The sequence below is a fragment of the Doryrhamphus excisus genome, linkage group LG21, assembly GCF_037039965.1.
Source record: "Doryrhamphus excisus strain RoL-2023G ecotype Guam linkage group LG21, RoL_Dexc_Guam_v1.1, whole genome shotgun sequence".
In the NCBI taxonomy this organism is placed as follows: domain Eukaryota; kingdom Metazoa; phylum Chordata; class Actinopteri; order Syngnathiformes; family Syngnathidae; genus Doryrhamphus; species Doryrhamphus excisus.
The window spans coordinates 8,126,461-8,145,495 of NC_136377.1; the positions used below are offsets into that span (position 1 = coordinate 8,126,461).

At 41.7% G+C, this 19,035-nt stretch overlaps 2 protein-coding genes across 4 annotated transcripts in view; both read right to left on the reverse strand.

Moving 5' to 3' along the window:
- Window positions 1–12,915, reverse strand: part of cadm2a (cell adhesion molecule 2a) — a 200,807-nt gene extending 187,892 nt beyond the window's left edge. For all 3 annotated transcript variants that reach the window (XM_058087403.2, XM_058087404.2, XM_058087401.2), the window contains exon 1: window positions 12,593–12,915. In XM_058087403.2, coding sequence (XP_057943386.2) covers window positions 12,593–12,653 — 61 coding nt within the window. In that variant the 5' untranslated portion in view covers window positions 12,654–12,915. The remainder of the gene's footprint in view (window positions 1–12,592) is intronic.
- A 3,471-nt stretch (window positions 12,916–16,386) lies between these two features.
- Window positions 16,387–19,035, reverse strand: part of LOC144894534 (uncharacterized) — a 136,055-nt gene continuing 133,406 nt past the window's right edge. The window contains exon 3 of the mRNA XM_078787513.1: window positions 16,387–16,431. Coding sequence (XP_078643639.1) covers window positions 16,407–16,431 — 25 coding nt within the window. The 3' untranslated portion in view covers window positions 16,387–16,406. The remainder of the gene's footprint in view (window positions 16,432–19,035) is intronic.

Below are 19,035 nucleotides of genomic sequence, written 5' to 3' on the forward strand. Positions count from 1 at the left end.
ACACATGCACTACCCAAATTCATGTACTCCAATATCAATAAACTGTCTTTTGTTCACACTAACCCCGGGCTCACAATGAATCCATCGCGGCTCTATCGCAGCTGCTGGAAGCATTCCGCAAGATTCAAGTCCCTGTTGTAGGCTCACACCAGCTCCGTGAGGTGCAGCTCTGTGAGGTGCAGCTCCAGCTGCGTCGGTCATACGGTACAAGGAAAAGAATCTGTTTTGGAGTGTAGCTTTTTTTTTCCCAGACGCCAGAGATGCCAGAGCACTCTCGTATCATATTATCATATCAATATCAAGTCACTGATTATAGTTACAGTGACGGTTTGGAACATATTTATCAACATTGTACCCTCAAAGAACAAACAATATGAAGATATTAAATGCTAATCAATAATAAAAAAAACATGAAAAAATCTACGACAGCACAGTTGTGCAAGCAAACTGCTCATCGCAGCGCCTACCGGAGTCAGTGTGAGTAGCGGTGTGAGCATTAGCATCGCCTAGGACCAGTTTCAGAAAAAGCATTCCAGGAGCTTAAGCAGATGGTTATGACCACCCCAGTCCTGACCTAACCGAACCCTCCTAGGCAGTACATCGTCGGGGTGGGCACCTCCATTACTAGGTCGGAGCAGTGTTATCCCAATGAGCTGAAGATCAAAAACTGCCCCCATGTGCTTTTTATTCCAGGCACTTTCCCCAGCAGAGAGTAATGACTAAGTGGGTGGCAAAAAACTGCTGCCATTTCTGGTATGGACAGAATCAGAACCACAAGAATCTCTCATACATCAACTCTGATAAAAGGCTAAACTCCCATCAAGCTACATGGTCCTTGTTATTTTTCCCCCAGATTCCAGTTCCAACTCACCAGCTCGGCACTGGGTATGCCCCCCTTTGAGGCAATCTCGCTTCCCTACCCAAGAGTCCGAACTTGATGTACCATCAATGCAGGCCCATCTTAAATGAGCCAGGCGGGTCTGGAAAGAAGCCTGCACAGCCATGCAGAAAACATGGGAGGAAAATCTGAGGCTGGCAGGCAGACCCTGCATCTCATAGCCCCACAATACACACCCGGGCAGTGTGTTTGGCACTCATCCAAACATATACCCAGCAAGACTGACGTCATCAAGCTCTCTCCACAGTTTCTACGTAGGTCCATTTTTCATTGAAAAGATGGCCAATCCCTCGGAATTGAAGCTCAAATCCATCCATTCTTCAGCACTTTGTCCCTGCCTCATTGATGACCATCGGCAGCCACCGTTTGACATCCTTGATGTTCATCATAAAGGGTGGGGCGACCAGGATCCGCCGAATTGGGAAGTTTAATTCTCTAAAGAAGGTTGTTGGATAGCCTGCTCTTACTTCCTAAACCCTGACCTTGTCCATGATTTCCAGACAATTCAGATTGGTTGCCTGGAGGTGTGTGTGTATTTGTGTGCGTCTCTGTGGGGCTCGATTCCTGCAGAAATTCCTACAGATGCCTTCTCCCCTCATCTACCTTTATTGCATACCCTGTTGTATAACTAACTCCTTTGAAGACTCTCATTCATATGGAATCACCGCCGCATCATCTTTGATGACATCCCTTAAAGGCCCACCACCGGCTCTCTTCAACGTTCCAGTAAGATTGTTTCTTCCTGAATTTTGCCACTCCTTTTAATATCCTGCTTTTCGTGCACTTTTTTTTGCAGTGGGATTCACCTTCTTCATCACTGAGGATGAAGAATTCAATAGATTCAGTGATGTGGAATTAGATCGGCAGCTTTGTGACACCAATTACCAGTAACTTGGCTTGTCATGTTATTAATGCTATTATCTTTCCAGATTAACGGTCTCTTAAATGTTAAATGCCTGGTCTTGAACTTTAATGCAATTTAATTTGAAATTTAATGCGATTTAATGCGAACCCACTTCCTGCTTGTTTGGAGGCGAGAGACGATGAAAACAGATGCATGCACATGGTAAATATATGGAGGCTGGGAAGATGATCAAGATCATTTGGATTTATTGTGATTTCATTAATTCATTTATTTTCTCAAGACTGTTTTTCCCTGAATGAGACATCTCATGTTTTAATCATGCGGGACAGATCTTGTGACACGGGATTACAATGAAGGAACAAACAAAGTCTGAAGTGAAAATCTTTTTTCCGGGGGTTCTGGCAGGCCCCAAATATATTCTCTGTATGGAGACTCATGTGCCATACTTTAACTGCTTATACTCACTACTTAAGCTCTTTTCAGAAATAGAAACCCACCCATTCAAATAAAACAAAAACAGTCGCCCAACAAAGGTCAACAGATACCAAGCCTGGAGAGTTCAAGGGTGGGAAACCTATTAAAAGGTGAAATATCACACCTACACTTGTCAAAAATAATCCCTTAATTGTGGTCTTTAAATATAATTCATCTTCACTTCCATTTCTTTGCAAAAAAAATTCCCATGTGACGGTATTGTTGGTCATTTCCATTATCTAAAGCAGCACTGAAACTGTGCCGAGTAGAAGCATCAGGTCAATGTGATTTCAGTGGATTCTACAGTGTCTACTAAAATCAGATTGGGCTGTATAATTTTATTACATTACAAGTGAGTACAAAAAAGTGGCATCTGCAAAATAGATTTGCTTTCGTAGGTTAAATTAAGAAGTGCGTGGGGGTGGGCTCCAGCTGTTGATTAGACAAGTGACGAGCAAGTTACTTCGGGCAACAGCACGAGTACAAAGAAACACACCCCCTCTATTACACACATAGAGCAAAGGAAACACGGGGGCGCACAAAAAGTCAATTAACATGAACATGTGTCTTGGGGGAATTATATTTCAATTAGCTTTCACTACTTCCAGGCACAAAAACAAGTGCAGATAGTGACAGTGCAAGTGCAATAAATCCTACTTTTCAATTAGTATCATACCCATAACTCAATTTTAATATTATGTCGGAACATGTTAGGCAATTAAGCGCTAAATCCCTATTTTGAAATATATTAAAGGAGTTAGGAGTTAACATATGTAATAATGACGTTTGCCGATAGAGCAGAAGTCCAGCAATGGCACTTGCTGACTACCATAGTTCTTAATTTAAAAAAAAATCAATAACATAATGGAAAATAAAGGAATTGGTATAAAGTTGAATTAATTAATTGATGTCTTTTTTTGAAAGATAATCATACACCCAAAGTCAGACAACTGGTTCTGTGACGACATACAAACAAACAAAACAAAGCTAAGAAGTAAAACTACGCCCTCCGTCTGGCTTCTAAGCTCCACAGCACCAGCCGTTCTTCTGACAAAGTGTGTCCGACAATGAGTGCTACTTCTTGGGCAGGTGAGTTTGCAGGAGCACCAGCTGTGGGGGTTATTGTGTGTCGCTGTTCTATAGGAGTCCACCATGCAACAAAAGGGTCAAAAAATGAGCATAATATGTCCCCTTTAAGTCTGTCCACAGGCTCCATGAGAACACATTATAAACTTTATGGCTGCTTTCATTGGAAATACAAAAAAGCTAAAGAAAATGCAAAACACACTTGCCGAGTTGATATTATGGTCTTATGATTTAACAGTAGCGTCAAACTCATTTTAATTAAGGGTCACATCAGGTATGGCTGCCCCCCCCCCACCCATTAGATATATATATATTTGCATATATAAACTGTCTGCACAGTGGGCAAGTGGTTAGCATGTTGGCCATACAGTCAGGAGGAGATGTGGAAGAAATGGACGGGAGCAAACGCTTTGCCACACCACTGTATATCAGTTGTAAAGTGCTGGGCAATACTGGATAATTGATATCCATAAGAAAGCTAATATTGAGCATCTCTTAAAATACAGCAACTACAGTATATGTCTGAAAATGCATTGCAGGTGCCTCAAGGTGTAAATTACCATGGGCGTATAGATGGATGCTTCTCATTTTAGGGATTACTTTGTTGAATTACAGCTGTGATTAGTAAAGATGAATCAAGGTGGGAGGCGGTGGGAATGGTAAGATTATGTGTGGATTTGGCTTCATTTCCTGTTTAGACACAAAGGATATACTCCCTTCAATGATTTAGACAATGGTGCACAGGAGAGAGGAGAGGTGAGAATTTGCAGTAAATTCATGTTTATGGGTCTTTCGTTTTCAGTGGGAAGAACAGCTGTGCTTCTCTTTGGGTATTTTTACCTCCCGCCCATGAATTCTCTCCAATTGCATTCTTCTTGTCAGCTCAGGAATGACGGAAGAGGCCAAACAGTAGCCCCGTGTAGTCCATAACATCTGAGCAAATGTAATTCCAAACAAGAGTGGATTTGTCTGCAATGTCTACAACCTCGGTGTGCATGTGCATTTATGTGCGCGTTGCGGATTGCACATAACATAAGGCTATGACTGCCTGCGTGCTGCAATATGGGGCTGACTTTGCTTTGGCTGAATTCATTTCTGTCAGGAGCAGACGCAGGGTCCCCAAACAATATTGGCGGCGGGGCAGGGAGTGCAGTGGGAGGGAGGGAAGAAGAGCGACGTTGTGACCGTATCTTTATCTCGGCTCAAGAAAATGATTACTGTGACACGTTCTTGCGAGTCTCTCCACTGTGGCCCGCAGGGATTTGTATGAAAAGAAGCTGTCAGATGAAAGGGCACATAACATGAAAAGAACATTATCAAGTGTAAGGGTTGTTAAGAGGGAGCGTGATACATGAACCTGGAGAGCATGCAAGGTTCAACTGCATGCTACATTAACACATTTCATTTGTTTACTTATTTAAGTTGGAGGAGAGCAAAAACAGACCAATTCCGTATAGGAGATGATAACCGTTGCTCGGGAAGTTTTAACCAAAACAAAAAGTGACTGACTGAGTCTGCCTCTTCACTTCCGACATTAGTGACGCATCGCTTGTCAAAGAATGGAGTGGGAGATTAGCAACACACTAATCCCTTGGAATTCTACGCTAACAGAGACGTCACATGCATGCATGCGTACACAGACCTGTACACAATATGCCCATATTTGTCTACGTAAGTTGCTGTGAGGAACTACATTTCTTTGATCAACCAACAGGAAAATTATAACATGCCAAATACAGATATTTTTTTATTTAGTTGAAGCAAATATTCTTTGACCATTCGGTGAGCTACTCAAAATAAGACCCCTGTGAGTGTATCACCATCATAAAGCTAAACACACTTTGTGTTTATGTTCACACACAAATAGTATGACATGATTAGTATAAGGACAACAAGAGGGTAAAGTTGTGCAATGACACTTGACGTAATGACACGTGATGATAACCGCTTCCATGTGGGACAAAAACAAGGTCCTAACTAACCGCATTGCTTGTTTGTTTTAAAATAAAAATGTCACTGTGGTAGCTAGGAGACCCGAGTTCAATTCCACCCGCATCTTTGTGAGTTTGCATGTTCTCCCCGTGCATGTGTGGGTTTTCTCTGGGTACTCCGGGTTCCTCCCACACTCCAAAAACACGTTAATTGGTGACTCCAAATTGTCCATAAGTATGAGGGCCCTGTGATTGGCTGGCAATCAGATTGGAGCATCTCTAATATTTACCCTTTTTGGCAATTATATTAGTTTCTAGATGGAGACTTAAGGAGGAGGTGACTTTCCCACTCGAAACATACCTTCATATTGTTGTGATGCAGTTTTGGTTGTATTTTTGTTATAAATATATTTTGTTACAGTATGCCCGCTCATTGTGTGGCAGACTCTTACTCAAACACGTAAGCAGAAGGTAAGCCTGGTCAAATTTCCAAAAGACGCCCTCCACCACCGTTCGGTGTTGTGTTGGGCTTATTTCAAGAACAGTTGTTTTGATGCTGCGCCTACGATAAAGCAAAGTATGGGACTGAATATGTATTACCGGAAGGTGCTTCTACCATTAGTTGTCCCAACTAACTTTCTTCAATCCAGACCAGGGGAAACACAAGCACCGCCGTCGTGGATAGAAATTAAGAAAAAGTCCAGAACATATTCGACCATGACCAAAAGTCTGGTAGCAGCAAGTAAATCCACATATATTATTACAAGTATTAATAGGGGTTTTCATGCTTTATATAAGAATAGCAGGCTTGTTTATGGTCATATAAACAAATTCTGGGAGGCTTCTTTTGGCTGCAAACTCACTACTTCATTATTGTTCATACTCTTTAACTATGGGATATGAAGCAGAGCTGCGCTGCCAATATGGAAATACATTACGGCACAATACATTTTCGACAAAGATGTGTTTTTTTGTAGATAACATGTATTTGCAGTCATGGATCCCTTAGTTCACAGTATAACCAATACAACATCAATGTGCCTTAGTAATGTACAATGAATCCCATTTAATTTATTTGACGAAAAATACAGCATGCTGTTTTGAATGCAAGCCTGACAACCTAATTGGATGTTTGATGACTTGCATGCTTCCATTGTATAGTGATTAACATAAGCATCCATGACAGTGTGTCATTGCCATCATACCACCAATTACTCAATAGTGTTGTATTTTCTGGCAACACTTGCCAACACTCTCTCTCATTTGAGTTCAAGTGAAAAAAAAACACTGATCAAAACTGAGGAAGCATAATGGAAAACAGAGTTCTCACATGTTTGTTTTTGTTTTTTTTTTTTTATGAAGAGAATGTTCTGACCTTACCATTTAGAAAAAATTGCCCAAGAAAAGTATTTTATTCTGTTCTGGCAGCTGCTGTATAACAAAAATCAAAATAAACTGGATTGAACTTGACATGCTGCCTGGCAGTTTTCCTGAGTAGTGCTTCGTCGAGTAGATTTTCTTGGGGCTGGTGTGGGATGATTTCCTACCGTAAGTCAACTGGGATATGATACCAAAAAGGGGAACAGGAAACAGGGTGGAAAATCGGTATAGAAAATGAATGGAAAGATAGATGCAGTAAGGCACACACAGGTAGATACAGTGAAGAAAATAAGTATTTGAACACCCTGCTATTTTGCTATTTCTCCCACTTAGAAATCATGGAGGGGTCTGAAATTTTCATCGTAGGTGCATGTCCACTGTGAGAGAGATAAACTAAAAAGAAAAATCCAGAAATCACAATGCATGATTTTTTAACAATTTATTTGTGTGATACAGCTGCAAATAAGTATTTGAACACCTGAGAAAATGAATGTTAATATTTGGTACAGTAGCCTTTGTTTGCTATTACAGAGGTCAAACGTTTCCTGTAGTTTTTCACCAGGTTTGCACACACTGCAGGAGGGATCTTGGCCCACTCCTCCACACAGATCTTCTCTAGATCAGTCAGGTTTCTGGGCTGTCGCTGAGAAACACGGAGTTTGAGCTCCCTCCAAAGATTTTCGATTGGGTTCAGGTCTGGAGACTGGCTGGGCCATGCTAGAACCTTGATATGCTTCTTACGGAGCCACTCCTTGGTTTTCCTGGCTGTGTGCTTCGGGTCGTTGTCGTGTTGGAAGACCCAGCCACGACCCATCTTCAATGCTCTGACAGAGGGAAGGAGGTTGTTCCCCAAAATCTCACAATACACGGCCCCAGTCATCCTCTCTTTAATGCAGTGCACTCGTCCTGTCCCATGTGCAGAAAAACACCCCCAAAGCATGATGCTACCACCCCCATGCTTCACAGTAGGGATGGTGTTCTTCGGATTGTACTCTTCATTCTTCTTCCTCCAAACACGCTTATTGGAATTATGACCAAAAAGTTCTATTTTGGTCTCATCTGACCATAAAACTTTCTCCCATGACTCCTCTGTATCATCCAAATGGTCATATGCAAACTTAAGACGGGCCTTGACATGTGCTGGTTTAAGCAGGGGAACCTTTCGTGCCATGCATGATTTCACATCATGACGTCTTAGTGTATTACCTACAGTAACCTTGGAAACGGTGGTCCCAGCTCTTTTCAGGTCATTGACCAAGTCCTGTCGTGTAGTTCTGGGCTGATTCCTCACCTTTCTTAGAATCATTGAGACCCCACGAGGTGATATCTTGCATGGGGCTCCACTCCGATTGAGATTGACCGTCATGTTTAGCTTCTTCCATTTTCTAATGATAGCTCCAACAGTGGACCTTTTTTCACCAAGCTGCTTGGTAATTGCTCCGTAGCCTTTTCCAGCCTTGTGGAGGTGTACAATTTTGTCTCTGGTGTCTTTGGACAGCTCTTTGGTCTTCGCCATGTTACAAGTTAAAGTCTTACTGATTGTATGGGGTGGACAGGTGTCTTTATGCAGCTAACGACCTCAAACAGGTGCATCTGATTCAGGATGATACATGGAGTGCAGGTGGACTTCTAATGGGCAGACTAACAGGTCTTTCAGGGTCAGAATTCTAGATGATACACAGGTGTTCAAATACTTATTTGCAGCTGTATCACACAAATAAATTGTTAAAAAATCATGCATTGTGATTTCTGGATTTTTCTTTTTAGTTTATCTCTCTCACAGTGGACATGCACCTACGATGAAAATTTCAGACCCCTCCATGATTTCTAAGTGGGAGAAATAGCAAAATAGCAGGGTGTTCAAATACTTATTTTCTTCACTGTACATTGGCAGGTCTGTGACAAGCAGCGGGGAACCTATAAAGTCTGTGTATGCTTTTTATGCTTAGAAAAGTACCAGAGTGCCATCTCACAATGTTCATGAGATGATATATGGTTGGAGGCGGTCCCCTTTGTGATGGGGAAATAGTTTCTATACCTCAACCCACAGCTCTGTTCGATGCCGTTACTTATCTCACATACTGTATAATTGAAAATGTTTTATTTGTGCAGATGAATATGCACTCTTTAAGTAAAATACAACAGCAACAACTTATGATTGTTATATTAACACCATTCCAAATGCTTGATAATTAAAAACAAATGAATAACAAAGCAAAACAAGCAGGTTACGACCAGGGAGACTCCACTTCTGACACCAAAGTCTGTCAAGAATGGCATGCATGATGTCATATAGGGTGCACATTTGTGACAAGTTTGATCTAGAGGGATGATGATTTTCTAGTACTCAAAATATCTGCATAAAATACACATGGTGTGTGACATCATAGCAGCAGAACAGCGTAGGATCTGCAGTGGAGTGAATTACAACCCCCTATTTAAGGAATACGGTAATTTGGTGCTTGGCCCAATTGGGTTTGTTGTTGGGTTGAGGCCATGTTGTTCCTGGTTGTCCTAACAAGCAAACAGAGTAGATGAGGGAACTTTTTAGTTTGTTGATCCTTTTTTTTGTTTCATTGGCATAAAAGGAAACCAAACCATGAATAAACTCATCATCTGACTTGAGAGAATGAACCATAGGTGTGTAATCGCCGGTTGTGTTCCTGCAGCACCTCGGCCCAGGCTGTGCCAAGAAGAGCTTGTAGCTTCTCAATCCTTACCCCAATCCCCCTCCAGCCCCATCCTCTTTTCTGTTTCAACTTTTTTTTAACACCTGGGCTAACAAAAAGACTGGCTTTGATCAGGGGAAATCCTTTGGCAGAGCAGCAGTGAATCCACAGTGGAGCTCCGTGCCATGCATGTACGGGTGCGTGCACGCGGGCTTGCGAGGCACAGCGGTCCGGCGCTGCTCCATAAAGGATTCTCAGCTTTGAGGCTTTATGGCATCAACACAAGTTACAGAACACCTCATATGGGCTACCTGTCAAAGCACAACCGTGAAAATGGATGCAGAAACAGGAGGGGGAATGTGGCGGATGAGAAAGAGTTGTTTCACCCATGTAATCAGTGGCTCTGCAAACACACAAACACACAAACACACACACACACAAGGCCACTTGTTATCAGAAGCTTTCCCACGCTGCCGCGCTACAAAGCTCCAACACCAGGATGGGAGGATGAGAGCAAGAGGGAGGAATGGACAGAAGCGCAGAGGGATGGAGGGTCAGCCTTCAGCAGCTTAGACTCAGCAGTGGCTCATACACGGGATGAGTTGAGGAACAGACGTTCTCGCGAGCGAACGGAAGATAAACAAGCGTCCAAAAAACACAAAAAGTGCATTAGTTGCACTCGTATCATTGAGGAGATTGCACATTCCTCCTCCACAGCTCTCCTCCCATATTGTACCGACATCAGCTCCTCTTCCTCCGACGCCCTCTGCCTCGGCAGCCGCTCAGCCCCAGGCTCTTGCGTAAGAGGCAATTTGCATAACAGGCGCTTTTCTCTGGCTCACGGGCACATGCTGGAGGAAAGCGCTAACAACAGCCTCAATCTAAAAAAAAAACAATACACACACAAATTTGCATTATATCCTGCACAGGCTGTGGATTGCATGGATCTCCCTTTTCGCAAAGAAAGCTGTCTCTGTGAGATCGACTCCATTCAGGAGGAGGCTGACCTGCCTGCTGTGTGCAACCTATACAATAATAGGCCTTGCACTGGGAAATGACTGTTCAAATCAAGCAGCCTAGCATTATCCTCTCCAGGGTGACAGAGAGTGTGTGACGTGTGTGTCATGAAATGAGTCTCTCGTGCACTCTGCCCTTATACCTCCTCAAACATACGCAAATAAAGCATACGTGTTCCAGGATATACAGTATTCAAACACACACACATGCACAGAGTAAAGTGTGTGCAAAGATAGGAAGAGTGAGAATAAAGAATGAGGAAAAAAAAAACTTTTTCATTGTAAGAGGTTGCATATATACTGAATACTGTACATGCAATTAAGAACAGCCCGCTTATGTCTCACACACAAGCAGAGGTCCTCAACAGGTGGCCAGCAGGCCAAAAATGTGTAAATGTGTAAAACCAAAAAAAAGTGTAATTGAGGAGCCATGTATGATAAAGATAGCAGCAAGTGAGCAAGGACAACCAACCAGATTGCATTTGTATTTTGGGTGACCTTAAATACACCACAACGCTGTGCTAAGGAATGATGTGGACTTTGCAATAACAAAATAGCAATACAGCTGATAGTATGATGAATCAGCGCTTACATACATCATGCTATCATCATGCAAAGTTACAGTATCATATTGTTCCAAATATATCATACTTTCTTGGTGACAAACATTGCCCCAGGCTAGTCATCCCAGATCTCCTTGTATCAGCGTGCAGAGTCCATGACCCCTCTAGCATTCATGAGCATTGAATAATCTTTATCTTTTATGAAGTGTCAATACAGTCGAGCGGTTCAAACCAAAAAGTTTCTCCTCTCTGAGCTTTTTATGATGCTCATTTTTACTTCAACAGTGATTGCTTTCCTTTTCTCTAGTGCTCTGCCCCTTGGGGGGCATAACAATGTGCAGAAATGTAACTAATAAGCAATATTATTCTTCCTCGGTCTAGCTGCAGACAAACCAGGGACCACCTGTAATGCAAGATAGACATGGCAATATTTTGTACCACTCTTATTTTGCATCCTCTTCCTTGGATTTTGTCCAGTAACATTCTCACATCATCGTCGAGGCCTTGTTATATATAATAAATGCATGTCTGCTATGTTGATTTTGCAAAGCTAATTGATCTATGACGAATGGTATGTTCTCGAACAGGTAACTGCAGGCCCAGGGACAAAAACCTGCCCATCCTGTTCCTGGTCAAATCTGTAATTATGTGTATAATAAAACTAAAATAAAGCAAAACTACTCACCCCTGTAATACGACTAACAGACATGTGAATGGGTACTGAAAGTGTCATAGCGTCACCTAGTGGTGTTTTATTGGTAGCCTAAATTTGTAGGTAGGCACTTTGCTTAATTGAAATACATACATTACACTTCCTGTTCTATGGCTATCATCACACGTTTTCATTCTGTCATCCCTTTGTGGTGGCCTTGAGTTGTTTTTTTTCTTAAACACAGTATAGCGCTCCTGTTCAATAGAGGATCTACGATTGTCTGCAACCCATCACTCTTGATGAAAACGCACCTATTTTGCACTGCTTTTTTGGCGAGTTGATAACCAGCGTAGGTACTTCTGCCCATTTATGTAGTCACACACACGAAAGCCATTCAAAAAATGCCCTTTCCTCATTGACTACACCATTTGTGCACAGGTGTCACTTTATCTCATATGATGTGTGCAAGGCATCCTAATTTATGACAACTACCTCATTTGTATCTATAAAGCACACACTGTGACCTTGACCTCCGGTGTCACTGTGCCTTTTAGTGCTCTACTCATCATGCAGTTAACACAAAAGAAGGTCAAGATCATAATAATATTATGTAGTCGTCTGGGTGACTCTATGGGAATTTGGGTGGTATGAACTGAAGATGAAGGGCGGTGCACCTGTTCTTCAAACTCCACACTCAGTCAAGCAAAAACGAGGCTTTGCAGCAAATGTCTGCATAAAAACATTTACACTACAAATACAACATGTGTGATCACAAATGCTTTGCCAGCTAATCAGCAGCATCCCAACAGTGACTCATCAAGAAAGCTGTATGTCCAAAACACCCAGAAGGCGGCTGTAGTGATCACGTTGAGGTGTGTCCTGCCCCAACAACAAGAAAGAGAGACTCTCAAGACACAGCAGAGGAGGAAAACACCCCCAGTTCTGCATTCACTTTCCGGGTGCGTGCAGGTAAACATCATTACAAGAAAGCGTGACCCTTCGTCTTGTTAGCATGCAAGGTGCATAAACACAACATGCACCCTGATCCTAATGCTTACCTTTAAGAAGAATGCCGTAAATAGTGTAGAGGGTGAAAATGACATGATTCTTGAGATTCATCCTGTCTTCCTCTTGTCTTGCTCCCGTTTTGTAGTTTGTCCTCGTTATCTCCCACACTGGATTCACTTTTATACCGAGTCCCTAGCTTAGAAAGGTCCCGGAAACTGTGCTGCTTTTATTCTGGTTTGTTCTGCAAGAGCGATGTGCCACAGCGGTGGTAGCAGGGCTTCACAAGTGGAGACAGTAGCGAGCAACGGCTGCCGTCCTCCGCTAAGCACTGAAGATGCACTGCCGCCGCCTTGTGCCCAGCTCCTTCCTTCTGTGCGTGTGGAGAAAGCGTGAATCGATCAAGTCCCGCCCACATTGGCTGTGACTGACGGGAGCTTTGAACCAATCAGGGAGTGCAACAACAGGATGGCGAGGGAGGGGTTCAGCGCATCAGAGACTACAAAAAAATATAAATGTATGTCAAAGTTTTAGACTTTTTAGTCAAATTGAGTAAAAAAAAAAACTTCTATGTACTCTATAAAGGTACATTATTTCTAAGTGTATTTGATTTATAATTTATAAGAATAAAATAAAATAAAAACTTTAACTATATTAGGAAAGCAGGAAGTGAACAAATGTAACAGTTACTGATTGTAAAAGTACCAGATAGAGGGGTAGGATTTAATAAGCTTTGCTTCTTCCTTCTCCTTTCGGACTGATTTTGTGATGCACTCAATTGTAATCTGATTCATGTTCAAATGAAATAAAACCATTACCATTTAGATTATGTGGTTTAATTAGATTTAATTCATTGGCTTTTCAAGTGGTTAGCATGTAGACCACACAGTCAGGCGATCCGCAAGACCTGGGTTCAACACCCGTGCATGCTTGGGTTTTCTCCGGGTACTCGGGTCTCCTCCCATATTCCAAAAACATTGTCCACAGTGCCTACACTTTCCATGCTCTGTGGGCCAGATTAAGAAGCTTTGCAGGCCTGATGTGGCCCGCGGGCCGCAGTTTGCCCACTACTGCTGTAGTTGTACCATGATGGATGCACAATACGTATATTATGCATCCTTTTCTGTCTACAACTGGTATCGGCTACGACTATTTATTTACAGTGTAGAAGTAAACCAAGCATAGAATTGAAAAACAGCGCAACATGTACATAGTCAGTCACATGGTTGGCGGCTTACTACTACTACTACCTTATGTTGATCCCAATGCTTCCAGGTCCAGGCACTGTAAAAGATTAAGGGTGACAAGCAAACTGGCTTAGAAGATTTCCTGGCAAGGACAATTGGTGGGGGTGGACAGGTGAGGTGGGCCAGGCTTGGAAGGGACAAGGTGATGTATAGGTAGATGGGGGTCAAGGGGGTGGTTGCAGTATAGATCGCCTTTAGAAAAGACTGTTAGGAGGAGGCTGCACAACAGTGTGGTTAGTGATAGATAGAGCTGTGAAGACTGTATATTCATACTGAAAATATATATTTAGATGTCCAGTAAACATTTGCTAATGATAATACAGTATATTTATCCATGCTCTTATACATTCTCTCTTTATGTCTGAGGAATCAATAGGAAGCATCTCGCTTTAATTGCATCATTAGCTTGACTTGGAGATGGCCTCTAAAAGAAACCTATGCATTATTTATCAAATTAGCCGTGCTCTTTTGAAGTTCCCCATATACAGTACAATGCATATGCTGATAGCACCCTTGATTCCTTTCAATCTTATAATTAAAGGTACTTGGCAGGGTCTCATTAATGTTTCTCTTTCAGGTCAGCACCGCACAAACCCTGACATTTTAGACGTTGGAGCACTGTGTTTGACCTTGACGCACAGAACAATTTATTGCACTTCCTTTGGTAATGTACTGACTGTCACTGGTTTTTATTGTTGTGTCTGTTAGGTGACATTGAGTGTCCTGAAAGGTGCCTCTAAATAAAAAGTGGTATTATTATTATGATCATATATTTCTGGGTGTCTTTTCATCTTGTTGTGGTTGAACTTCGCGTTTTTGTGCTCTAATCAAACAATCAGAGAACAAAAAATAAAAATACTGACATGACTGTACACCTGCTTGGTGGCCCTGTGAGGCAAATCTGAAATTGGTTTGCTAATAGTTTAAGTGACATGGGCCAGCACTCCTAACTCTGAAGGCCCTAGGCTGATTATATTGACATGGCAACACATAAAAGCTGAAATCTTATTGAATAATATGTAGATTATAGACTGTTCAGAATAAATTAATACATTTTTTTGGCTGGCAGAGAAGGTCGCCACACTAGTTTGTGTGCGGTTTATCCTAAAGCAAACTGTTATTGTTGCGTCTTTCTCAGGAAATGATTTTCTTCTGGCATCTGTTAAAATATCACACATTAAAAAGTTGAAGGGTCAGCTAATTGTTTTTTGACATCCTGTATATGCCTTTAAAAACATATGATTATTGTTATTATATATTTCTGTAGGCATTTTGACCTTCTATCTTAAAGCAAAGTGTGGCATATAGGCTTGGGTGTTATTGTTGTGCCTTTTTCAGGCTAGTGATTGGCTAAGACTGTCTTATTTAATTGGCGGTTATAAGGTAGGCTGATACTCTGGCATTCACTTGAAAGCTTGGTAATGGCATTTGAGGTGTTTTTTAAAGGTTATTGGTGTGTATCAAGGTTTATTTTATGGAGATATTGGGCAAAAAAACGAAAGAAAAATACTTGTCTGATGGATGTTATTTTTTTGTTGCTGCAAGAATAAACTTTACCTGGCCTTCTCATCTCTGAATTTGGGTCACTTAGCTTTTTAGGATAGGGGGCACACCTTGTAATGGCTCATTTCACACCCTCAAAATTGGTGTGTACCCTCACAAGGGGCAAGACCAGAGGGTCCTTTCCAAAAACCTGCTTGGTTGCAAGATGGAAGCCAATTGGCCTGATGGAAACAGCACATTCAGGTTTCCGCCTCACCTGGGATGGTCCTGGTCATCCAGATGGCAGATCGATCAACCCTTACCCCCCCCCTGCACTCCCTCTTTGCTCACTGTCACTTGCACACACACATGCTAAGGGAGAACTCCACCCAGTGCTTCAAGTAAGCACCAGCTGTTCAGCCAAGAGCAGCTGGTGGTTCCTTGAAGTCTATTGTTCACTGGTGCACCTAATATGGGCTGACACAAGCTGAAAGCAGACCACCAGGCTTGGATGGAACAAGGCGGGTCAACACATGAATCAGCTCACCTTTTGGACTAAACGTGTCTTGCTTCTACGTCTGTGTGTGTTTACATTGAGTTATAGTTGGTCTGAGCCAATCAAAAATATTCATTGTGAAAAACAAATCTGCCTTTTGACGATGTAGTCTTTGCAGACGCTAAATCATAGTCAAGATAAGTGTACATTTTTCATCTCACAAAAATACAGCTCTCACATTTCAGCAACTGTTTTATGACAGTATGTCATCTCAAGGGACGATACCAGAAAATTGAAACTTGGATATACAAGGTCAGGCAAAATGAATTTGTAGGTTAAATAAAAGGTAAATAAAGTAAAGAAACAAAAAGTGTTTTTACAATTTCGAAAAGTACATATAATGCCATTCTGTTTCATTATGTTTTAAAAATTAAATGAGTTTTGGTGGTGAGAGGTCGGCCGGTTGATTTTCGTTTCAACGCAGATCCAGTAGCTCTGAAGTTGGGAACCCATAACAAGATGGTGTTTGGTGCTGGTATGGGATCATGTCTACCAAGATTGAAGTGCAAACGGAACGCTCGTTGTGTTGCAGTTACAGATTTGTTTGTTTTGATAAACGTTTCCACAATGAAAGCACAATGCTCACCAGTCCAATTCATGGCAGCAACTGAAAAAGAAACGAAAAACAATGGCATTATAAGGAAACAAAGCAAACTGGCATTAAATGAAAAAAATGCATTATTTTTGTTTTTTTTACTTTATTTGCCTTTGATTTAACCTACAAATGTGTCAGATCATTTTGGCTGACTCTGTGTTTTAGAGTAGTCAGTGTACAGCTTGCAGTGCCTGCCAGTGAATTTGGTAAATGGGGAAATTGGTGCTTCAACAGCACTGCTTGAATGAATGTTGTTATGATGTTATCTACACTATAAGAAATGCATTTAGCAACTGCTGAGTAATAGTAATAACCAAAAATATATACTGTATTGTTCAGATGTTGAGGCATTTTCTATTTACACTAAAATTAAGTTCAATTTTTTAACTTAATTATCATAATAAATATCCTATTTGTGGGCTGCACGGTGCAGAGTGGTTAGTGGTTGCGTGGTTAGACCTCACAGCTAGGAGAGCTGAGTTCAATTCCACCATCTCTGTGTGAAGTTTGCATGTTCTCCCCGTGCATGCGTGGGTTTTCTCCGAGTACTCCGGTTTCCTCCCACATTCCAAAAACATGCTAGGTTAATTGGTAACTCCAAATTGTCCATAGGTATGAATGTGAGTGTGAATGGTTGTTTGTCTATATGTGCCCTGTGATTGGCTGGCCACCAGTCCAGGGTGTACCCCGCCTCTCGCCCGAAGACAGCTGGGATAGGCTCCAGCACCCCCAGCGACCCTCGTGAGGATAAGCAGTAGAAAATGCATGAATGAATGTATGAATGCATGCATGCATGTATGAATGAATGAATGAATGAATGAATGAATGAATGAATGAATGAATGAATGAATGAATGAATGAATGAATGAATGAATGAATGAATGAATGAATATCCTATTTGCCATTAGTAGTACATTTCTGTGGTGGCATCAGAAAATGACACAAAAAACTACAGAAAAAGCAAAAAAATGTTCGTGCTATCAATGCCTTACAATATTTACTAACGTCTTAACCTTTAAAAACCATCAATTTTGATGCTAATATGCAAAGAGATGCCCATTTATAGATGAATCGTCACACTATGTCAGGATTTACACACCACCAATGGCAATTACATCCTTCAGTCAATTGTACAACGTTCAATGTGGAGATGCAAAACCAAAAAGACAAAATGTATTTACACATTATGTCTCTGTATTACAGTTCTTTCACACTTCGGATTCATGACATCTGGTCCTGATATAAAGCTACGAAGTCTGCAATGTGACATCTGGGCAAATATCGTTGTGTTGCCAGAAGAGTGAGTGTGAAGTGTAATGATCTTTTGCTGTTGTTGTTGTTTTTCCTTCCTGGTTCTGCTCTGAGCAATGAAGCACCGCCTGCATTGCTCATGACTTTAAATGTGATCTGGAACTGCTGAAACGCGTGAAATGAATGATTTTAAAGCAGAGCCAGGATGGGATGGGATACTGCAGATTACCACTCAGGTGTCAGTTAAATCTATGTGAACACATGTAGCAACGTCATTTCTTCATGGACAGGGAAATGACTGAGTCAGTCCAGAGAGAAAAGGAACACGTTCTCTCATGCAGGGATAAAGAAAAAAAAAACGATGGATTAAGGAAGGAATGCACCAGTTGGCTGAAAAGGCCTCACAGCCCAGCAGGCCAAATGGATTTCTAGCTCCAGTTATGACACAGGGGGCTTCTCGTGCAGACACCTGAGTGTATGCACCCTCCCACTTCATCTGTAGTATAAATGACCATTCCCTCCAATTTTGGCAACCGTTAAGTGCCACAGAGAGCAGGGACGGAGCAGCTCTGCAGAAAAGACATGCTGGCCACCCAACATGAACACATCCAAAATGTAGCATCCATCCATTTTCTATGCTGTTTATCCTCACTGGGGGCGGGGTAAACTGGAGCCTATCCCAGCTGACGTCAGATGAGAGGTGGGGTACACTCTGAATTGGTCACTAGCCAATCAGTTAGAGTAATAAAATGATTATTTCAGGCAGTTGAAGAAGTAGTGGAAAAAAAATAAATGATAAAATGATTATTGCTCTCAATTAAAACTGTTTGTTGTCATGACAATCTCTTCACAAAACCAAGATTATCACGGTTGTCAGCCATGTTGTTCATGTTCGATTTGAACATTTCAAGGTCGTGTCTTTCACAGATTTCAGGAAGTATTTTTTGGATACGGGGAGTCATGCCAAGTATTTGAGAACACTTTGAAGAAGAGGACTTGATTGTTAGATCCTTCCTTGATGAGATCTTACAAAAACAGGTGGATTGGATGGAGACGTTTTGTTGAACACCTGACTTTTTTTAACCATGATACCTAAAAGACAAAGTCTATGCTATGCTAAGCAGCCATTGAAAGCCTGGTTCCATTGATTCATGTTGTCAGCAGTGTCCAGACCAGAACGGACATCAGTTTGACTGTAAAATGATGTTTGTTATGCCTCGGATATGCTATTTTTGAGTAGCCAGTGTACAGCTTGTGGAGCAGTATGGAGTTACTCCATTGTTTAAAAAGCTGGCAACACAAGTGAGTAGCAAGATAATTGTGTCTCGCTTACAGTCAAGCATGGTGGTGGTGGTAGTGTCCTAA